The sequence below is a fragment of the Onychostruthus taczanowskii genome, unplaced genomic scaffold (assembly GCF_017590055.1).
Source record: "Onychostruthus taczanowskii isolate IOZ18803 unplaced genomic scaffold, ASM1759005v1 scaffold72, whole genome shotgun sequence".
Lineage (NCBI taxonomy): Eukaryota > Metazoa > Chordata > Aves > Passeriformes > Passeridae > Onychostruthus > Onychostruthus taczanowskii.
The window spans coordinates 3,110,755-3,133,747 of NW_024505008.1; the positions used below are offsets into that span (position 1 = coordinate 3,110,755).

The 22,993-nt window shown below is 37.7% G+C and overlaps 1 protein-coding gene across 4 annotated transcripts in view; it reads left to right on the top strand.

The window, feature by feature from the left end:
* FAM172A (family with sequence similarity 172 member A) overlaps positions 1 to 22,993 on the top strand; it is a 250,086-nt gene that overhangs the window by 133,673 nt on the left and 93,420 nt on the right. For all 4 annotated transcript variants that reach the window (XM_041422212.1, XM_041422213.1, XM_041422214.1 and 1 more), the window contains exon 8: positions 10,631 to 10,750. In XM_041422212.1, the coding sequence (XP_041278146.1) occupies positions 10,631 to 10,750 (120 nt within the window). The remainder of the gene's footprint in view (positions 1 to 10,630; positions 10,751 to 22,993) is intronic.

Below are 22,993 nucleotides of genomic sequence, written 5' to 3' on the forward strand. Positions count from 1 at the left end.
ACATCCATTGTTTGGCCTATGCCACCTGAGTTACAAGACTGCTCCCAATTTTCCAGTTAGGTCAACCAAAAAAATTAAGATATGATAGAGGGTTGGTGGAAAAAATTCATATCAAAACGACTGCTCACTATGTCATTATGACAACCTGCTGTAACAAATGTGCTTCTGTTTTAGTTTATGACAATTAATTGCTAAAAGTAATTTAATCTGACAGTGGCAAGGTGTTGAAAGACTCCTGAAGATGTCATGAAAGTGACCTTTCTGCCCATGTGCAACCAAAAGCCATTTTTAACAAGGAGGTTCAAAAACAGTACAACTTCTTTTGTACTTTGTTAATTAGTTATTGATTTGAAACAATGCTCTGCCAAATATTGTCAGATTAGCTAGACGCCAGGAAGGTCACAGTGTGACAGTCTAGTCCTGATAATCTTATGTTTTATAAGAATTCTTTTTTACTTTGAACCTTTTGTTCTGATATCCTGAGAATTACATTTCCTGGCTTTAGCATCTGTGCTAATTTAAAATACAGCCAAGCTGTCTGTTATGTAATTGGATGTTTTGAGTTGTTAAAAAAAATTGCAATGTGTTAGAAGAAAATTGCTGTTGATCTAATATCTAATGATCTTCGACAACAGTGATGCACCACTACTGCAATGTGAATGGCCTTGATAATCTGTGTGGAAAAGAGCCTGTTTTAATGAAATAATCAACACAAGGGAGTCACAGAGTTCAAGACAGAGGTACGACAGGCAAGTTCTGGGGTTGTGTAGCAACTCACTGGGATGAAAGATCATTTCCTAGGGTACGTTATTGTGAAACAAAAATAACAGAGGTGCATCTGCATGGAAAAATGTGGAAGCAGAATTCAGGGTTAAATAGCTAAACATTCAACTTTTCAACTTATTCAAATGAGAAACAACAGAAGATTCAAATCTGAATTTCAGATTGTGTTTGTCTTTAGATAATTATAAGCTAATGACAGTTACTTCAAATACAATTAACTGCAGCCCTCTACATATTAAGGCACTTAAGCAAATCTTTGTAACTATGCATTACGTAGTATATCAGTTTACTTAAAGCACTGAGCACTTTGCAGTCTTTATTAAGAGAAATCAAATAGCTTTGAGCCTGTTAAATCTTTCTTTCACTTAAATAACTGCTCTTGAGTGTAATAGATAGAGATGGAGAAGTGAAGAACAGTACAGAGCAAAGCCATTCCATTTCATTTAATTCGCACAAAAGATATCAGCTCTGTAACAGAGACTTTACAGTTGAGGTTTGTTCTGAAACCATAGCTGTTGATGAAAATACTAAGTGGTTACCTTACTTCAATGTGGTGAAGTTTGTGTAGATGCATTGTTTCCTGTGGTGGGGAAAGCTGCATTTTCCTTGGCAAAAATGGTATTTTTCTTGCAATAGCATGGTTTAAAAAAAAAAGGCTGTTTCTCATTACAACATATAAACAGACTGAAAGAACAGGATAATAAAATAGGCTTTTAAGTACTATAGGAAATAGAAAAATAACAGTTCTGCATTACTTCCATTAGGAATTTTTTAATATTTCAGGTGCATTCATTTCCACAGCAATTGCTTTTAGTGTTGAGAAAAATGCATGTAATCATTTAAATGACTGGCATGATCTCTCTGTGTCTTGTGAAAATAGTTCTTTTTATAAAACTATTGCATTCATTTTCATTAATTTGCCCTCACAATTAATCTGTTAATTGCCAGAAACATGGCTGCTAAAGAGGATATCTGTGAAGGTACAATCTGATGGTTTATTTAAGAAATACTCTTGTTCCCATAATACAAAAGGCAGTGTTTGTTTGGATTTGTTATGTTATAGGCAGAAATAGATTGTGGGCAGAATCTTGATCCCTGAGATTGAGTAGTTTGGAAAGAAAAAAGTACAAGAAGACATAAAAAAATGTAAAATGTAGGTAACAGTACTGAATCCGTAACAGTACTGAAATGCAGCTGCATGGCTGAAATTACTGAAATGCAGTCTTTGAGTATTTTTATCAATTGAAATATCTTTGGCCAAGCTGCTAGAGTTGTTACTTAAATTAGAATGTGTAAGTCCACCTGCAGAGACTGGCACATAATGCTTAGATAATCATGGCATGGGGATTTTCTTGTGAACTGCGTGAGTATTTGTCCATACCCATGGTATGACTGTGTAGAGAGGACTAATCTGAGGAATTGTCATTATATCTTCAGTCTGTGGAGTTTCTCCATGCAGGATTTCAGAGCTGGTTGCCAGGATGTGCTACTTCAAATTCAGCCTCCCTTTGCCTGGAACCCTGCAAATTATATGGAGAAGTGAAAAAATACACAAAAATCAAGAAGTCTGTCAGAGAGCTAAAAGGGAAAGCAGTTGTGTTTTTATCTTAAGTAAAACCTCCTCCAATTACTTACCCTCCTTCCTCCTATTTATTTTCTTCTCCTGCAGCTTTTTCATCTCAGTGAGTCAGCAATGTTCTTTTGCCCAGACTAAAAAATACAAATATCATATTTGTATTTACTTACGTTCTTCTCTTAATCAACTTATTGGTGAAGGTCATAATTAAGAGCTACTGAGTAATTGATTTTGCCTCATTTTTTTCTTGGTTTTGATCTCCTTTCCTGCACTTTACTAGAAGACAACTGAGTGGTGATGGCAAGACATACCAGACTCCAACAGAAGTAATAATGGGAAAACCACTTGAACAACAGCCTGATAAAATTGTCTTACTGCTGACATGCAGATACTTTAATCAAGACAATGTAATAATATTTGAGACTTAATTAAGCCTGAAATTCAGGATTTACTTCGTAAACAGCAACCCCTTTCAGGTTACAAAGTCACTTGAATTTCCAGATAAAAAGCTGAAGAAGCAAGGAGAGCATTTGAACATAGCAGCAGAAGGTATTTGCCATGCAAATAGAGGCTGAGTCATTGCAGAGTGAAGGACATGGATAACGTTTGCTGCTTTCTTTATTTTTGCACAGATCCATGTCCAAACTCGCCCTGCTTAACTCTCAGTTCCAATGCAGATCTAAGAAATTCCATCTGCAACACCAGCCTTCTAAAAATGCTCATATATCATACAACATCTACATACTTCTGACACGGTGGTGCTCCAAAGGCCTCCTGTGAAGGCCCACATTTGCCAAGAAGGAAGTATAGTATTACAACAGTGATGCAATAATGCAGCTGACACTGCTGGCACCTCTCTGGAGAGCAGTTGTGGGCACTGACAGTATCTCTGTGGTTTCAGGGCATTGTTAAGCACGTTTCAGACCTATTGATATATTTTAAGTGAAGGCTTGGGGGCGGGGCCTGTGGTTGAGGGAGTGGAAAATGTTTTGATTTCCAGCTTGTTCCTCACCTGCAGAGGTGCTTGGAGCACCTTGGAAACAGGAGATGAGAGTGGTTTGGGTTTTTTTAATCCAGAAGTTGTTCTAGGTTTTTGGTTAGGAACTGTAGTGATTGAGGGTTTAGCTGAAAAAATGCTTTTCTGTCTTGGAGTTGCTTTTTTTTTTTTTTCTCCTGTGTGTCATAAAGCTGAACTATAAAGCAGAAAAGTAACTCCCTCCTGCTGCCCTAGCCCTAGCATGTTAGGATCCAAGCTTGCTCTGTTGCACATATATATATAGCATAGGTCTGAATTTTATTTCCTGACCACTCTCACCAGGGAAAGCCCAGCTTGCATTTGAAGTGGGGAAAGTGGGACAGGATCTGAAGTCATCTTCAGTGGTAATTGTGGTGGGAGCTGGGGAGAGCAGGAGCCCTGGGGAGGAGCCCAAACACAAAGCATGAAAACCATGGCTAGATGTCAGTCATGCTTTAGCTAAAACTTGTAATTTTAAGCATAATCTCAAGAGTTGTACCATAGCAAAATGCTTCGTCATCCCATGAACATTATCCCACGTTATCACCACTTCATCCCAAATCAGCTCTTCATCCCCTCTGGCCTGGTGGAGGAAATTTAAATTTTGTATCAGTCCACCAAATGCATTTTTGATTTACATCTTTTATTTGGCTATTTGATATGCCAGATATTGCATATTTCATGGAATACTTCTTGTTTTAGCAGGGCTGTTGAGATTACATGTTTTCCTCATAAATTGTTGGCAGTTTCGGTAATGGGACTATCTTTAACTTAGTATCATGGACATTTAACTGCAAAATGTCAGACTTCTGGTCTTCCTTTGTGCTTCTGACTCTATGCACACAACATTACTGGGCCTTCATAAGCAATATTGGGAACACTTCCCTGACCAGCCCAATTCACAAATAAAATAGGTAGAAAAAATGGAAACAGAAATATTTCCAATAGATTTGGGAATAAAATGAGATTTGTAATACCAGAAAACCAACTTCAAGTCACTTTGCCATATTGCTTTCTGAAGGTGTGTGCCAGATAACAACCTTGGCTATGCTATTTATATCCTGCAACTCCACAAATTACCAGATGTAGATGTTGTGATACCTGGTCTCTCCTTCTGTCCCAAAACTGGCTGATGTCTGCTGCCAAAGTATGTATCTTGCCCCACCTCAGAAAGTGCCCTTAAAAAGATAGTATAATTTTTTTATTTCACCCCTTCTTCCTGCAAGTGCAAGAATATGGCCTTTATACCTTTGAAGACTCATGATTTAATCCCTGCTAAGGTCATAAGTAAGGAATTTCTGAATACAGATACTGAATAAAAAAACATCACTCGCGCATTTACATGATTTTAGTGTTGAACCAATGCAGATACAATGCTCTGTATTTCCATAGAGAACACCAAACACTGGTGACCATGAATCCACTCTGCACAGCTGATAAAATCCTGCTGAATATTGTGGTTTTAATATAGCAATGTATGCAAGTAAAATCCATACGGAGCCCATAGAAGGAGGAAAGAAATGTGTCCTCTATTCAGACTTTCAAAGCAAGAGCATCAGCTGTCTGTGGTTTCATCTCTTCTCCTCTTGTTTTCTTTCAAGTTGTCTCACTCAGGACACAACAACTAAAATAACTTGCTTGACTCACTGCTCAGTCTTCATCATCCTTGCTTTCCTGTGCTCTTTACATGATCTGCTAAACTGAATTTCAGATACATATCAGATTTGAGATTTGCCTCCTTGTCACTTTTCCTCCACTGTTATCTCCCCCACTCACAACTGCTTTGCTGCTGAGATGGTCTTGGTGTCTGCAGCATCCTTTTGTCTGGTTTCACACAGCTGCAACTGCCCCTGTACAGAAGATACTGCTATGGCGTGGTTATTGTCATGCTTCTTGAAAGCCCTGTTATTTAAGAGTTGTTCAAGAGCCAACCCATTTTCATGTTTACATATCTCCATCTATGTAGCATATGGATTAGCATTGCCCAAATAAAGCAGAAATAGAATTTCTACTGTTAATAAAAGGTCCTGCTGTCTCCTGGGATCACCTCTTGTATTGTAGTAGGGAACGTTTCCCAAATAACTGCAAAAATTCTCTCAGCTCTGTGATTGAAAAGGTAAAAAAGATTTTCATGTAGATGGGATGCTTCCTAATACACTGGAATTTCTCAGTTAAAGTCAAAATCTGGTTAAATGTCCCAGGCTAGACACTTTCAAGTCTTGTCTTCATGTACTCATGCTGCAGAAATATATTAATACAAAATGCATACTTCCATTTCCTTTCCTGTTTTCAGTTTATATCCTCTCTTTAATCCTCCTCTGTGGTTGTAATGCCATAGCTACTGCCTTTGCTGTGGGGGGAAAACCACATACTGCCTGGTTTTTTTGCTTGTGTTTCAGCTTTCTTGCCCTCGAAGCTATCCTGGTTCTCAGCCAGGACAGAGCTATTTTTTTTTGCAGTAACTGTGAGGGAATGGAGTCTGGAGCCATGTGGGCATGTCTAGATTATTACTCTGTATCACCTCTTGTCACTGTCAGGGCAGAAATGCTTCCCAGAAGGAATGGCAATGGCTTGTGGTCAGAAAGAAGAGTACAGGTGAAGAGGGTCTGTTTGCCATTTTGTTCATTTGTGGGTCGCACTGGGTCAATTTGGGCTCAGTGAGCATTTTTTGCACATAAATCACCCTCCATTTTGTATATTTTTCTTATTAATATTGTTACCGTTACTGTTTGTTTTCTTATTTTATTGCTGTTTCCAGTAAATTCTTCTTATTTCAACCCATAACCTCTGACTTTTATGTCTTCCACCAGAAGAGCAGTAAGAGGAGCAGTATCTGGTTTGGATTAGTCTTGGTTGGGGGTATCACTAAATTAGGGAGTGACATTCCTGAACCATGAAAAAAGCCTCTTAGACCATGGCCTGCATGCAAATTTGGAGCTGTTCGGGTGGTAGTAACCCATTGTATAGTTTCATTTTGTTCTCCCTAGTGAAAAAGTTTTTGTCTCATGTAAGGAAAATATTTGCAAAAGGAGTGAGAAAAATGCAACAGGTGATAAGCATCATTTAGAACTCATGAAAGGTGCTGTTGTAACAGGATATTTTTATACTTACATGAATTTAAGTGTCATGATTTTTTGGAAGGGTTGGGGCTAATTGCAAAAGTTTGCTGCCCCAAGGCTCCCTGAGGCAATGGGATGAACTGTACACGACTGTCAGGGTATTACTGGTGGGTAAGATCTAGCATCTCCAGGGACAGAAGATCAGAGCCTTCTGTATCCTTCTGCCTCCCAGCCAGTGTGCAGTTCTGTTCTCCCATATTTAAATCATGTACCGTACTTGTTTATAGTAGCTTATCAAGCTAGAAGGAGAAATTTTTTTGCTGTGATAAATGGTAATTAGAGAAATCACCTTTAAATAAATTCTTTAAAAACTGTTAATTTGTATGGCATAATTACTTATTTGTGTGCATTTCACTTTTCCCTTGTCTCAGAAAAATGTGATTCCTACTCCTTGATTTTTAAAAAAACCCAAAAGTAGAGGTTACCAGATCTGAAAACTTAATTTCGTAGTCTTTATTTTTTTTTTTCCTTATGTGACTTTTTTTAGTTTTGATTATTAGAAGTTCAGGGTGGGAATCTGAGCTGCTCTGCCTCAGTAAAGCTAACAGTGGTTCAAGGCCTCCAGACTCAAAGCCTCAAGGCTTTGACTTTCTGGCTACAGGCTACTCTGGGGGAAAAAAAGAAAAAAGGAAAAAAAAAAAGAAATAAGTAAAATTTGGCCCTGAAACACAAAATATGTGAACCTGTCACAGTAAGCAGTCTCAAAGGCCAAGCTGCTTTGCAGGAGCTAATTAACCTTAGGAAATAATTACATAAATATGCAAATGTTGTTTAGACAATTCCATGTGTTATTGACTCAGGTAGTCCATCATAACTGCAGACCTTGCAATGTCTAGGTGTTAGAATCTGGCATAGTTGATAAGGCTTCAGTTGCTGCATTGCTCCAACCTGGTATTTAATAATTAATGACTGTGATATTACTTTGGTAAATTTAGCCTCTTTTTTGAATGCAACAGAATATAATATTCACAGTGTGCATACTGCTTATCTGTGTATACCTAATGGCTCCAACCGTTAAAATGTTACATACCTTTCAACTCGTAGCACTAGCCATGCTGGAAAAAATGGCAGATCAAAATCTGAGTTCACTCCCTCCACATTTCTGCCCAATGGATGTCCCAGGAGTAGCCTTGTTTGGATTACTTTGTATTGTGTAAAGATTGCACTAGGGCCTTTTCACAGCATACAGTTCTTAATCTTTTCTTCCCTTCATGTTAATTATATATATAATGATCAAGAGGAAGGGTTTTCAGAGGGATGGAGACCCACAAATTCAGAGAACCAGACCACTTATTTTGACATAGAATTACTTGCTGCAAGTCACCAGCTTTCAGAAGCTGGAAGTTGAAGTTCAAGTTTTCCTGTATGTGTCCATCTCAATCTGTTAACAAACAAGAATGCATTCAGCCTGAGGTGCCTTTTGAGGTACATAGTGTGATTTCTCCAGGATAATGTTCATTCATTTCTGTAGACTTGTGTAGATAATTATGTAAACTCTGACTGGAAAACCCCCTCTCTCTCAAATAATTTAACAATGTTCTATATAAGTGCATTCAATTTAGCTTCAGAGAAATTACAGAAAGCAACAGCTGCCAGAGACTGTCATCTTTCATGCTGAAAATGCAGCATCCTGTCTCATAATTTAATCCAAGCCAGGCAGTAGAGATTAAATCTCACAGACCCAGTGCAATTTGAAATCCTAAGGAGATCAGCTGTGAAATGCTCCTGCAGCTGGATATTCCATGTACATACATGGAGCCAGGTCTGAGGTGTTTGTAATATGGGTTTGTTACAGATGCTGTGAAGAAAGGGCTTTTTTGCTAAGCATATAGGACTCCTCCAGACTCTTTCTTACACATATATGCTTTTCTAACCTTGTTTAGGGTTTAGTAGAGTGTACAGCTACCCAGTTTATCCTGACATTTTATGGTTTTGGGTTTTTTTAACTGGTAATAAAGGAAGTTGCAGTCTAACTCATTCTAGCTTATTTATTTTTGCTTTTATAGAATCCTATTGAGTCTTTGCACTGGACTGTGAAGCTGTGAAGTTATTAATTGAGTTTACTGGACCACTGGTTATGCTTTGATTGGTGAATGTTTTTTTGGGCTGAGTTCAGAAGCTTTTTGCTGATGTCTTAGTCTTGTGGAATCTAAAATGGTGTGCTTTTACTAGCAGTGTGTCAATTAATAAATACAAAGCAACCTGAAAATGCTATATTAAGCAGAAAAAGTGTCCTCTTTTTCTCAGATTGTTTAAACAGCATTGGGTCCCTATACAAAAATTGCTGTTAAAAGTATTAATGTCAACATTATTATTGAAAAATAAGTACTTTCTGTGTGTATAACTAAGATAAATCTTTTAGATAAATTAGTAACTCTGAAACTTTCTCAGTGTTTTAATGTACTTTTTTTCTGTACAGATTATAGAGTACATCACTTTTGCACAGGAAACTCCTGTTCTAGTTGTCCTTCAGCTTTATCTTAATGACTGGTTTTTCAATCATATTTTCTTTATGCAATTTTTTTCTAAAAAATTTCCCTCATTCCTCACAAAGGGAGGAGTCTTTACTTTCTGTACCTATCTATACAATCAAATTTCAAAACAGAACAAAACTGTTTTGAAATAAGTCTTTTCTTATACTGAGGTAGTTTATAATAGGTGATACAGAATTAGTTAAAACTATGTTTTGTTGTAGTCAGTAAAGAGCAGAATCTGTCCAGGAGTAAGAGAAATTCAGGTTTTTCTGTCTTATAATCACTGCTGCTGAAGCAGAAAAGCACATCATTATTCTAAAAACTTTGAGTCAGGATCCTTAAAAGATTTGTTACCATCTCACTCTTACTTAGAAAACAGGGTATGAGAATAGAAATAAAAGCCGGAATCAACCACATTATTTAGCTGTGTCTCTTCCCACTGATTTTAAACACTTATAAGAGCTTAAATCCCCAAAACTGAGTTGCAGAATGGTATTGAGATCCAGATCACCTTAACATTCTTGATAAATTTCAGTAATTCATACTGTGTAATTAGCTGCTTCTGATTGCCAGTCGCTTTTACTGGTTTGTGCTTTCTTTTTCCTAAGGAAACGAGGCTTTTCTTGTCTGTGTCTGAGTTAGCTAAGGATATGAAGTTGTTGCTAGCACAGACCAAAAGGAAAAGGAATGCAAACTTTAGGAAAATACATGACCTTGACTGGTTAGTTCTTTCTGGCATTCAGGAGCCTGGAAAGAGCCAATATTGTTACCCTGGTTGTGTGAAATACTGGCAGAGCAGGGTTCCTAGCAGAGCATCTTGTTGCCTGAGACTAGACCAAATTTGTATTTATGACCGCAACAACCCAAGAAAAAAAGGAAAATCTAGAGGGGTATAGTTTTTTCCAAGAGCCTCAAGGATACAAGTACACAACCATGAGTTTTGATGAGACTACACTAAAATCAATGTGTGTCCCTCTAGTGCCTTCTGTGACTCTTGCACTGGCTGACTTTGACAAAATCTTGTTCAATAGTAAGAAAACATGGTCTCCTAGCTACCAAAAACTCCAAAGTAATGGCTGCCATCAGTCAAGAGGTGTTTTGTTTGCACCATGTCTCATAGTCTGCAGTCACAAAAAGTAAGATTTGAAAGAGTAGTTGCAAATACCATAATTTTAATCTTAATTCAGGTTTCCAGTGGCTCATAGTATGAAAAAAAAAGTAAAAGTTGAAATTTTAGGTCTTCACCAACTTAAATTTTTCTATGATTATGTATTTATATTGTATTTCTTACCTGTTTTTATTTACCAGTCTAAGGCTTAAGTACTTTAAACAAACCCTCAGTGAACAAACATTTGACAAAAGAGTTGTCAAAAAAATGAAAATCCGAGCTCATAATTCTATGAATGCCTCAGAATTGTCATCATGGTATTTGCGCAAAATTTTGCAAATGCATAATTTTGTTGTATTTATTAAAGTAAGCTCGAAAAGCAACAGTTTTACTGCCTTTATTTAGACAAAAGAATCTGTTCTCTTTTTGATACTAGTGTGTATTCATTTGATCTTTATTTTAACAAAACGTTCTAACATATAGGAACACATTATTTTTAGACAGAATTGCCATTTTTTAAAAGATAATTGTCACAAATGTAATTTCTTTCTGCAGGATAATGGCTCTCCTGAAGAACATGCGATTTATGTTTGGGACCATTTTATTTCCCAGTCAGCTGCAGAGAATGTGTTTTTTGTTGCTCACAGTTATGGTGGACTTGCCTTTGTAGAGTTGGTAAGTGTGAATTCTCCATTGCCGTCTTTCCTGAAGACTGTCCAGATTTTCTACATTCTTTGTGATCACCTTCTTGAAAGTAGCTAGGTAGAAACAGCTGTGTCACTGGTCATGTACAGGTTGGTCAGTATTTCTTCGCAACCAGAAGGTCACTGCATCTTTTCTGGTTTTGAGATAGACAGTAAGGTCCCAAGTGTGCATGAACCTGAAAGACTATGGGGAAACAGAACATGCTGCATCCCTCTTGTCCAGAGTATGTACTGAAAGGCACCAGTTATATGAGACTAAGGACATATAAAAATGGTTTTAAAGCAAAGTCACAGACACAAATTCAGCTTTTTGCATATAGATTGGAACTGAATGTGCAGGGAAATATGGTAGTTTTATTCAGTTTTTGCAGTTTTTCTACAAAGATCTGCAGAACTTGCTGGAAGGACTTCTGTTTTCCCATTTATTAGGCTCTGCAGCAATATAAGGTGGGAAAAACTTTGCTCAGTGTAAAGCTGTTCTGCATCTGGTGCTGAAACTGCTGAACATTTAGTTTGTCAGTCTTTCACTCTTTTCTCTAAAGGCAGATCTCTCGACCCCATCTGGTATGCCAAGCTGCCTGTTAAACTTGTGTACCATTCTGTCACTGTAGCTACAGTCTCCTCCTAGGATTTTTAAAAAGTAGTGTAATCAGGATATGTTTTATTGAAGAAAACTACAAAAAAGTAAGGGTCCTGTTTATTGTGGAAAGGTAAATTGCAGAGCATTAGAACTGATTTTATAGACGCAGGAAACAACAGACACATATGTACCTCTTCTGTCTGCAACTCATTAGTTTAATCTAACTGAAAGTTGATTAAGATGTTTCCTGCCTGAACATAAGATGAATGCCTTAGTTAAGAAAAATCATGCATGGGCATGTTGGTTTTAGTCTTAGCCTGCTCCAAGTAGCAATAACAATCCAGACAATGGCCACTGGTATCACTTTAAGAACTTGAGATTTTCCTAAACCCCCCTTTTTTGTTGTTGTTGAAATTAATGCCATTTTCATTCGTCATTTCATTTCATTTCATTCATCTCTAAGATCCTGGAAGAGACTGTGCAAAATAATGATATGTACAGGTTTAAGACTTGAGAAACAGTTCATTTCCTGATCTGAAGATCATTTGAGAATTGATCATTTTTCACAGGTGCTTTATTACCTGATCAATGAATAGTCTCAAAACTAAATTTTTAAGAGATCTTGAAGGTGAATAACTCTTTCTGTAACTACATCTATGGGAAAAAGATGAATTGCATTGCATGTTCCCGTTGCTCTTGAGATGTCATGAATGTTAGGAAGCAATTGTTCTGTCTTGGCTTTCCTGAGATGTGATTTTCAGCTGCTCTGTGTTTCAGCCCAGGTTATTCTGGTGCGACTTGTGGGTCCAAAGATTGGCAGATTTTCTGTAGGTTTTGTAAAGCCACATTGTTTGGGTCACCAGATGCCCAGAGATACATACATGTGGCAGAGGGCAGGAATAAGAAGCAACTGGAGACCTTTCTCCGTGTTTCCGAAACAGAGTACTGACTTGAAGGAGGCTTGGAGAGTTTTTCCATCACATTTCAGACAATGGCTTGAGGTGGTCTGGGTAACAGATGACCAAGGCGTCATTCCCATTTTCCTTGTTTTTCTTGTCACACTGGTAGATATTTCTTCACTTCTGTTGTACTTTAATATGAAGCACACTGATATTTCAGAACAAGACTTGACTTCTGACCTTGGGGCTTCAAGGGTCAGGGTGGTCAGGGCCTGTGAAGTTATCACAAGCTGAGCGAAAATTTTTATCAATTGCAGGAAACAACCAGTAAGTAAGAAGTTAAGAAGTATCTTTGTTAGAAAGACAAGACGGTTTCCGTAAGAGTCAGCTTCTTTACTCTGCTGTCTCTGCAGGAGATGCATACCTGGGAGGAGTAATATTATACATATCCATTGACACATTACATATCTGTCATGCAAAACTAGACCTGAAATGTATTTTTAATGTAAATCAATGTTTTTCTAAAAAATCAAAGGATATTAACACCTGGTTTAGGCAGAGGTAGTTTGATATTTGAGTGCTACCAGAAGCAGTTTGATTAAATAATTCATACACTGAAGGACACATCATTGAAATAAACCCTGAGCTATTTCATTGCAGTATTCATTTGTAAGGTTTTATTTTGTTATCATCTTCTTTCTCTTAAACTTTATATCCATATGGCACTTAGTAATTCCAATGAGCTCCAAAAAGAGCAGCTGATGGGCAATTACTGTCTTATGACAAATACATTTTCGATCACTTCACTTTCTTCTCTGATTCACATGGGGGTGATGATGAGGTTGATAGAGCAGCTACACCTTATAGCTCCTACACCATATACCATGTACCACCTCTACACTTCCTTTGCAAGTTTTTGGGTTAACTGATTCATGAAATTGTAGGTTACAGTTGTTATGGAGACCTGTTGCACAGCTGCTCCTTCTGCATTTGTGCCTCTTACAGGAGAGTAGTGTGAAGCATATGGCTTTAATTTGGAGTGAAGGTTTCTGCCTGAGCCCTCTGCATTTTATTTTGCATGCAGGGAAAAATAAAATGAGCAAAAATATCCAAAAATATTTGTGTTTTCAATTCATATATTCTTAGTGAACTTTCTGTGTTCAGTGCTGCGAGGTCTGTCATGATGGCTTGCGGTCATCTCGGCCACAGCTTGCCACTTCATCATGGTGTAAGGCTCCTGATGGAAATGGGATGTTCTGCCATTAAACAGAAAAACCCAATGGAAGCTGATATGAAGCAAAGTCTTGTTCATGGGTATTGATACCATTGTGTGGGAAGAGCTGCTGCTCTCCCAGGAAAAGGCAGGGAACAACATTTGGCCTTCCACGGGCAGTACCCATCTAGGTGCTACTTTGTCTGAAGCTGCTGAGGGAGGTAGCATAGGAAAGGCTGTGCTGCTCTGCCTTGTCCCTTGATTGGCACTTGATGCACTTTGTTGGGAAACACAAAGTGAGAGAGAGCAGATAGGACTATCACATATGAAATTAGTATAAAAGGAGGATAATTTTTATTTACAAAACTTTGGTGGCCAAATTTTGGTCTTCATTCCAAATTTCTTCTCACCATAAAAATAAGGCTGTGTTTTGGAAATCCTTTATTAAACAAACAGGTAAGGCTTAGCTGCAATTTTCAAATACATGCCACATCAGGTAAAAATTTTATTGATCTTTGCAGCTTTTAGATCTACATTTTCTCATGTCTGTGATTGCAGGATGTTAAGACAAACAGAGCGAGTCTGCAATATCATGCTCAAATACACAGAAACTGTTACCCAGTTACTGCAAAATAAGCACACATTTTCTGTACCTTGTTGTGTCATAGATTACTAGGGGAATAATTGAAAGTGATTAAAATGTGTGGAAAATAAAATTTCACCAATAAATGTACTAAGTGTTATTGTTCTGTTGTTTATAGGTTGAATTACAAATGGTAAATCATAAGCCATATGTTAGAATATATCTTAGTATTTACTAAATTAAACTTTGTGTAGTTGTAGTTTGAAATTTAACTAATATTTAGTTTAATTTTATATTGAGTGATAATATTTGCACATGAATTACTTTTTGAATGTAGAGCACTAAAACGAATTGTTGGGTCATTGTGTTTTGCTAATTGCTAATTACTGATTTTTAAAAACTTAAACCATGGTTCATTAACACATCTCAGCTTCTTAATTCTGTTATCCCTTGCACTGTATAGTGAGGGATTTATTTTCAGAATCAGTTTGCTTTACTTTACAGTAAATTGTGGAACCTTCCAAACTGCAAGCTTATAATAATTTTATGAAATTTAACAGAAACTGAGAATTTCAAGTTGATGGAGTCAATTTATATTTAGTTTACAAAAAATAAGAAGTTTCTGGTATAATGCCTCCTTTGAGTTTTCCTGCCAAATTTTATGGGTTTACCATTATTTTGCTTTAAAAATAATGTTTTTCCTTGCCATTGCCTGAATGAAAGACCCACACAGAAGAATCTTTGTGGAACGCTTCTGCTGTTTGCTTCCTATATTTCTGAGACCCTAAGCTTTACATTTTCAGTTATTTCTGTATAATTTTATAACTAGAGTTACAGTCTTTTTGTTTCATTTTTAGTTAAATACTATCTTTTAAAAAATACCAAATATCATAGGAATCATGAAAAAATTGTGAGAATCATTAATAGTGACTCCATCTTACATCATTCATACTGCTGTAGAAATACGAACTACACACAGGAATGCAGTAATTAGAAGGAGGAAAGTAGGTTGTCTTCAGCAGGTGTAAAGTATTCATTATGGTTCTTTTGGCTAAAATATTGGGTGTATATATTGACAGTTTGCACAAAGGTGTAGGTAAAATGGGGGGAGGGTGTCCTTTTAGCAGTCTTTGTTACAATGAGAGCCCTTAAAACGCACTGTTCAAATTATCTATGCACTGTAGAGTCCTAATTCCATCAAATCTGCAAATTTTGGCAATTTGAAATAATTTTAGGTCCATCAATTTGAGATCCTCTCTGCAATATGCTGCTGCTTCATTTTGCTGTATTGTGTTGAATATGGCAAAGACCTGGCCCTGGCTGGCACTCATGGGTGCCATAGTAATGATGATAGACAGGCATCTGCTAAGCTACCTGTGAGTCTCTGAGGCTACATCATTATTCTGGTGCAGGCAAAATGCAATTTAAGAAACTTAATGGCTAGGCTGTGAACCTATCATTAGTTTTTCATTAATTTAGTTTCCTGAAGCCTCAGACTGAATGGTTTGTTATATTTGGCTTTTTATAAATACTTATATAAATATATCTACTTATTTTTTAGTTCAGTTTACCTGGAAAATTGATGAGTGGGTACTGTGGACATGCAAGTCTTAATTCCCCTGGCTGACATGTTAAATCGAAATAGTCTACTGATGTGTGGTAGAGATAACATATAGTCTGTGATGGCTGTAGGAAGCATAGGAGAGAGCTAGAAGTAGAGAGATGTGAAGGAAAACACCTCAGTGACCAGGATCCCTATGGTGAAGACAAAAGCAAAATACCACTGTGTATTAAAGCTTTGTGAGCATTTAACTGAGGGGGAGAGGGTGGGGTGGGGGAAGGAAAAAAAAAGATACTTTAGATGTTGAATGTCAGTGGGAGAGCATTGTGGGGTGCTGTCTTGAAGGTTTATGGGGACTTGGCTTGTATGTCTAGTGTTTGGACAACCTCACCCAACTCTACCTGATTTAGGTCTTAGATTTTTCTGTGTTGGGCACTTACAATAGCATATTTTTGAGGCAGGTCTAATTTAGTACTCATATTCAGAAAAACAAGTCTGAAAGTAAAAATGATGCCTTGATTCTGTTTGGTTATTTATTTCAGCTGTTCTTTGTTGTCCTTCTTGGAAAAGTACTTGTTCATCTGAAAAAGATCAAATGAGAAATGAGGGTGGACAAGAAAAGCTAATGGAGGAACCAGTGGTCTGTTGTACAAAAAAGGATTGAACAGGAATAGGGTCTCTAGCCTTGATGCTGATTTTCTTAGTATTCCTGTTATTGATGTGGGCACACAAATTAAATATGTGCTCCTGAAACTGGATCCTGGCATTAAGTGATGGAGTAACCACTGGTATTCAGAAGTAGAATTTCTGCAGTAATAGAAAGTTACAGTTCTACACCCGCACACTTAGGCGTTGACTGGTCAGGTATCTTCTGCATTTGTGCACAAAGTGTGATCTCATCAACAGAGAACAGCAGGGCTGGAGAAACCCTTGGACAACTGGATTCATTGCACGTGGCTGTAAATGAATGACCAGGTAATGTAACAAGAGTCAGATACGATACTGTGATTTTTTTTTTGCTCTTTCCGTCCAGGAAAGGCAGTATTAATGCCGTCCAGCTTGCTGCTGTGATGCATCTTGAGAGATTTGGGAAGATAAAGTAAAGATTAAGTCAAGGAAGAGATATGGGGAAGAGGTGTTCATACGCTTGAGTCAGTGGAAAGCATATTTTGCCAAAAACAATGAAGGATCCTCAGACCTGCTGTGACATGCTGCCAACATGGACAGGACCTAGCTGTCATAAGTACCAACATCAATATAGCCATAGAGATACTGTACACATGCTTTAGGGCTTCTCAGCCTTAAAAAGAGCTATGTTAATTGCTAGTCCTCTTATGTTAGCTTTGGTAGCTGTATCTAGAAAGAGAAGGTTCAGCAGCTTTGTATTTACTGCAGAAACTGAGCTTTAAAGCCTGGTTTGTTCATCCTGGTAAAGGAAAGCTTAGAGGGATTGGTGGCACTCGGCAAATACTCGGAATGTTATTCAGGAGAATAAACAGCAGGGAGGGAGAGCCTTATAAGCCAAAGAACACTGTCGGCACAGGAACAAATGGATTAAAACTGGTCATGAATAAATTTAGGGTGGAGTTAGGTTTCTCACCATTGGATTAGGAACTCCTGCTTGGGAAAAGGACTGAGGCAAAGCTGCTGCCAAGCATGACCAACACATGGCAAGCGTTATGTGTAATTTGCTGAGACTCTTGGTCCTTGGTGTGACCCAGGAGTCCATATTCCTGTGAAAGACATCATATGCAGGTGCATATTTTCAACCATGAACAATTGGACCACTTTTTGGATTAATTTGTCTGGAGTTGATGCTACTTTGACTCAAGGTTCACTCCACTGGAATAGCTGAGTTTTAACCAAAACCAGGTCAGACTTCTAACACCAGTGTTGGCAAACAACTTCTTTCCTTCCTCTTTAATTAGAATCATAGAATCAAAGAATATGCTGAAATGGAAGGGACACATCAGGATCATCAAGTCCAACTGGCATAGGATGCCCCAAGAATCACAACATGTCCCTGAGAGTGTTATCCCTATGCTTCTTGAACTCTGTTACGCTTGGTGCTGTGACCACTTCTCTGGGGGCCTATTCCACTGCCCAACCACTGTATGCAAAGAACCTTTTCCTCATATCCAAACCAAATCTCCCCTGATTCAGCTTTCTGCCATTTGCTCAGATCCTGTCACTGATCATAAAAGTGAAGATGTTCCTCCTCATCCCCTCCGGAGGATGTTGAAGACTACAGTGAGGTTTCTCCTCAGTCTCCTCCAGGCTGAACAAACGAAGTCACCTTGGCCACTCCTCATATGGCTTCCCCTCAAGGCCCTTTATCATCGTCATTACCCTACTGTGGGATGATCTCTAATAGCTTTATATCTTTCTTACACTGTGGTGCCCAAAACTGCTCCCAGCACTTGAGGTGAGGCTGCCCCAGTGCAGAGCAGAGCAGGACAAATCCCCTCCCTTGTCTGGCTGGCTGGATCCTGGCTGCCAAGGCACTGCTGACTCATGTACAGCTTGCCATTGACCAGGACCCCCAAGTTCCTCTCCACAGCACTGCTGTCCTACCTCTTGTTCCCTAGTCTGCACATACAAGCAGGTTTGTCCCATTGACCTTGAATAACAGGAATTGGGGAGCAGACTTGTTTTTTGAAACAGTGGACTCCTTTTTGCTAGTGCTTTTTGAAACGCACAAGCTTGAGGTAGAAAGCAACAGGCATAGCAGATCCTATGGTGAGTTTGCAACCGTAAGGAAATTAAATGGCGGATTGAGGAAAAAAATACTGTACTGGAAACAGCTTCTTGACCACATCCGGCTTTTCTGATATATGAACTGTATGCATGTGTGTGTGTGTGTGTGTGTGTGTATACACGTATATGTATTTGTATGCATATATTGCGCCTTCTAATACAGAGCAGATAAACATTTAAGGCCACTCAGCCTAAATAAATACACTGACAAGCATACACTGGCATCATTAATTCACTTGCTAGCATTTATTGTTATTACCCATTTGTGTTGTGGTAGGAATCACATAGCAGTGCCTTGTCCTAAAGAGTTTGCAATCTGGAAGGATGCTCTAATGGGAAGAGCAGAGGAATAATAATGATTGTAATACAGTTCATAGCATCATAGCTGCATGTCCTGTTAAATTTTTTGGTGGTTTACTGTAAATGTCATTTAGCCATTCCCTTCCTCAATTCATCTGAAGCCCTGCTAGCCTCGCTGCTGGATGATAGTAGAGGATGGCAACAGTGAAAATCTGAGCATTGGCCACTTCCAGAACTGGCACATTTGGAATATTCATCCCTCCTTGTTACCTTGTTCTAGACAATATGCTCAGCCTCGTGTTTTGCTTCCTCTTAGTCATTTGCTAATCTGGTATCTCATGCTTCATTCAGCTCAAGCCATGCTCTGGGGCTAGCTGTGCCTGTGTCCCTTCCCCACTTCTTTCCAAAAGGAGAAGGACAATGTTTCCTGGAATTTTATACTTAATAGTAATTGTTGTCACCATCCAGCATTACTTTTTGTCTCATTGTACCATTCATATTAATTTTCTAATTTGACACCAAAGTTGGCATGTTAATTATGAAATAAAAAAAGAACTAGGTATGAGTGAAAGTTAGGGTTACTAGAAAATCCAGTTACTTTGAAATATACGTTTTGTTACCTATAGGATTTGGTGCTCAAAAGCACAGCACTTTCTGCATTTCTTTGCAGAAATTTTTCAAGAGTTGCATCATCTCACTAGTTTTATATTTTTATAACTTCTTTGCATTGTTTTAAAATCCATACATTGCACAGTGAACATTTAGGTTTTTGCATGAGGAATTTTTTGATCTTTCTTTAGCAATTGTTCTCATAGTTCCAGCCTCTTGTTTTTTTGTAGCTCAGCTTGTGTAACTAGTTCTGGGGTTTTTTTTTTAATTTATTTTTTATGCCTGTCTGAATTCAGTTCTGTTTCTCAGCGTTTCTTTGATAGAATGCAAAGGATTGAACTCAGTATTCTAGGTGCAGTTAACATAATTAGCTGAGGATGAACTTCAGTATCTTTGTTCTGCAGCATTTTGGTCAATGCAACCTAAGTGATACTAGATTTTTTTTTTTCTTAAGCTTCTTTGAATTTAGTACCTGCTAAAGTTCATGTATCTCTCAAAGTCTTTTAGTGCTCTCAATTTTTCTTTCCCCAGTGGTACTGAATGTACTAAATGTGAATATAGTAGATTATTTCCTCCCAACACCCCCCAAACAATATTATCTCACAGTCTTCCTGATTAAATCTAGCTGTGTTGTGGCCCTTGCTGCGCAGGATGACAAACTGGATTGTAATAACAGTCCCTTTTGTGCTACAGGTCTGTGAATCTTGGAAGCTTGTTTTGTATTTCTTTCATGCCTTGCTTCTCTTGGCAGTTTCTCCCACTTTAATGTCACCTGCAAATTTAATTAATTCCAGATAATTAATGAACATGTTAAATAAAACCATATTTGGCATCTATCCCTATATCTGGCTAGAAATTTCCTTCTGACTCAGTAAATTCCTTTGTATTATTTTCCTGTCCTGCTTTGTTTCCACTGTTTTAAATTCTGCAAGACAGTATAACTTATCAGTCAGTTTATTTTTCATTTCATATTCCAGCTTTGAAAGGAAAAATAAAAGTCAAAGCACAAGGCCATATTCAAAGAACATATCACTCATCCTTTCAGCTGTTTGCAGATAAACTTCATCCCTTGAGCCTCTCCCAGAGCTGATGGGCAACATCTCTGTGCAACCATCTCCTTGAAATGTGTAGAGCACACTGTTGATTGTGATAGTTAATTTCAGAACCCAGGGCAACTCATTTTCCTGAATTTCTTGCCTGCCTATTTATTTCCTCACTGGTTGCAGAAACTTCCCAGAAGTTAAAAGTTCCATAGAGGTGTTTGCTGTATGAACCATCTCTTGCTCATCAGAGCTCTTCAAGACATAGGGGGAATTCATCAATGGTAACAAGAGACGTGTCTTCTGTATGGAACCTCTTAAGTACCTGACAATTCAGAGTTTTGCCTTATCACCATTCTTTTGATGGAAACTAATTCAGTTCATCTCTTTCTTGGCTCTCTGAGGTGAACTCCTGAGGTGCTGCTGCACCAATAAAAAGTCACATCTCCTGTTTTCCCTGACACACTAGTTTTTCACCCTGTCCACGTTGATGATCTTCCAACTTTGCCTTCTTAATCTTCTGTGAATGTGCATCTTGCTTTTTTTTTAATCTAATCCACCTGTTTCTGGTTCTTACCAGAAGGCACCTCTTTTTCCTGTGTTGCATCAGGACAGGAAATTGAAATATCTAGAGCATTAGTTTATGTGGATGTGGTAATTGTATCTGGCTCTGGATTGATACAGCTGCAGAGTCAAATGATTGAGTATGCTGATTGTGGGATTCTTTTCCCACCGAGTACAGTATGAAAAAAACTGGCATTTTTTGAAACTTTGTGTGTTGTTATCTCTCTAGATTGGTTTGGTGAACAGCACAATACTAAAGATTTTACAAGCTATGACATTGTCACAGTGAAAAGGTTTACAGTTCTTTTTTTACAGTTCTTTTTGAATGTATATAGGAAGACTAATGAAAAAGAGTAGAAGTTTTATACTTGCTTATACAATGATGTGGAAATATCACACACAGTATGCCCTTAAAAGTTTTGTGGTGAATTGAGATTATTCCATCTGAAATATTAAGCTGTTCTAAATGCTTGCATTTATTTTCTCTTAATGGAACAGAACATTTGAAAAAGGAAGTTGTCTCACTGTTATTTCACATTTTTTCCCATTTCTGTGACATTAGGCTCTTAAGACTACACAAGTATATCATGTTCATGTTAATTTAAATGGTAATCATGCTGAAGAGTATGTGTATGGTTTTGCATGGAACAGTAGAGAGTTTATAAAACTTTAAAACCCACTTTAGCGGATCAATCAGAGAAACTACAAGTTAATAATACATTAGGCATTGCAAATCCAGGTGGAGTAAAAGGAATGCAAACATACTTTAGTAAAGGGAGCTCTCAAACTGTGGTATCATAAGAAGCAGCTGTTTCAGAATATTAGTGAAGTATTTTAGTATTAATAATAGCATGACTACCAATGTTTAAATGTTAAAATAGTCCTATTTAAGGGCTTTGATTGAATGTGATAAGAAATAAAAATATGAGTAGATTTTGTGTGTATATTAATTGAGAAAACTGTGCTTTTAATTCTGCAGAATTGTACTGAGATTTTAATGCAGTCAAAGTGTGGGAGTAAAATTGCCTCATAAACACCTGAAAAATAAATAGTTTAAGTAGTTATTTTTCTCTTTTCCATTTCTAAGACAAATTAAGTCTAATAAAGAATCTCAGTATCGTGCAGTATAAGGATAGAAAGGGCGTGAGGTTTTTACTTTGATTAAGCTGAGGCATTTTATTTGCTTGTCAGTATCTGTACTATATTTTGACTTAGAGTTGCTTGAGACATCTGACAGGAGTAATATATCTTCAAAAAATTCAGAATAATCCCCACCATCCCCCTCTCAGTCCCTACCCCTGTGGGCACGTAACTGCCAGTGTTTTACAAGGTGTTAAAGTACAGCGATTATATTATCTCATCCTTTAAAAAAAGGCATTGTTAATTTAACCATCAGTAATCTTATTTCACCTTGCCACCATTGCAGTCTACAGCCAGCAGACTTTTTTTTTAAACCAGCTGTTGAAGATAACCTAGTTTAAAGAGTTCACAGCTGAATATGAGGGATTCATCATTATATATTTACTGTTTGAGGCTGATATAGCTGTAAGGTTTTTCAGATGCCATTGATCTATTGCGCATGTTCCCTCCCTGGGTTGCAGGACGTGCTTCTATTTGCATAAGGCCCTGGGCAAGGTTCTTTCTTGCATTGATTGGCCTGTCCAAGGGAGCCTGATGTGCTCCTGCATTGATCACCCTGTCTTTTCTTGGAAGCCAGTGTTACACTGAGTTCATCTCAAACATTCTAGGGAAAATTCTACTGCAGATGTCGCAATTTTATTCAGATGTTCTTTTGAGTATAGTCCTTTCCTTCTTTTTCCTTTTCCAGGATAACTTGCTTTGTGGGGTTTTGTTTGGTTTGGGTGTTTTTTTTTTCACTAAATTTGAATGTGTTTCTGCAGTTGTAGTGAAGCATAGACCAGAATGTACTAAAAAGCTATATTACATTTACACCAATTATTCCATGCTGTGGGGTTTTTTTTTTCCTTTAAAATAATGCCTATAGCTTCCAGCAAAAATCAAAACTACTCTGTCTTCAAAGAGTTCAGAGTTATAACAGGAGAATTAATCTAAGAATATGTGTACTGGTGTCTTAGCTTAGATAATTA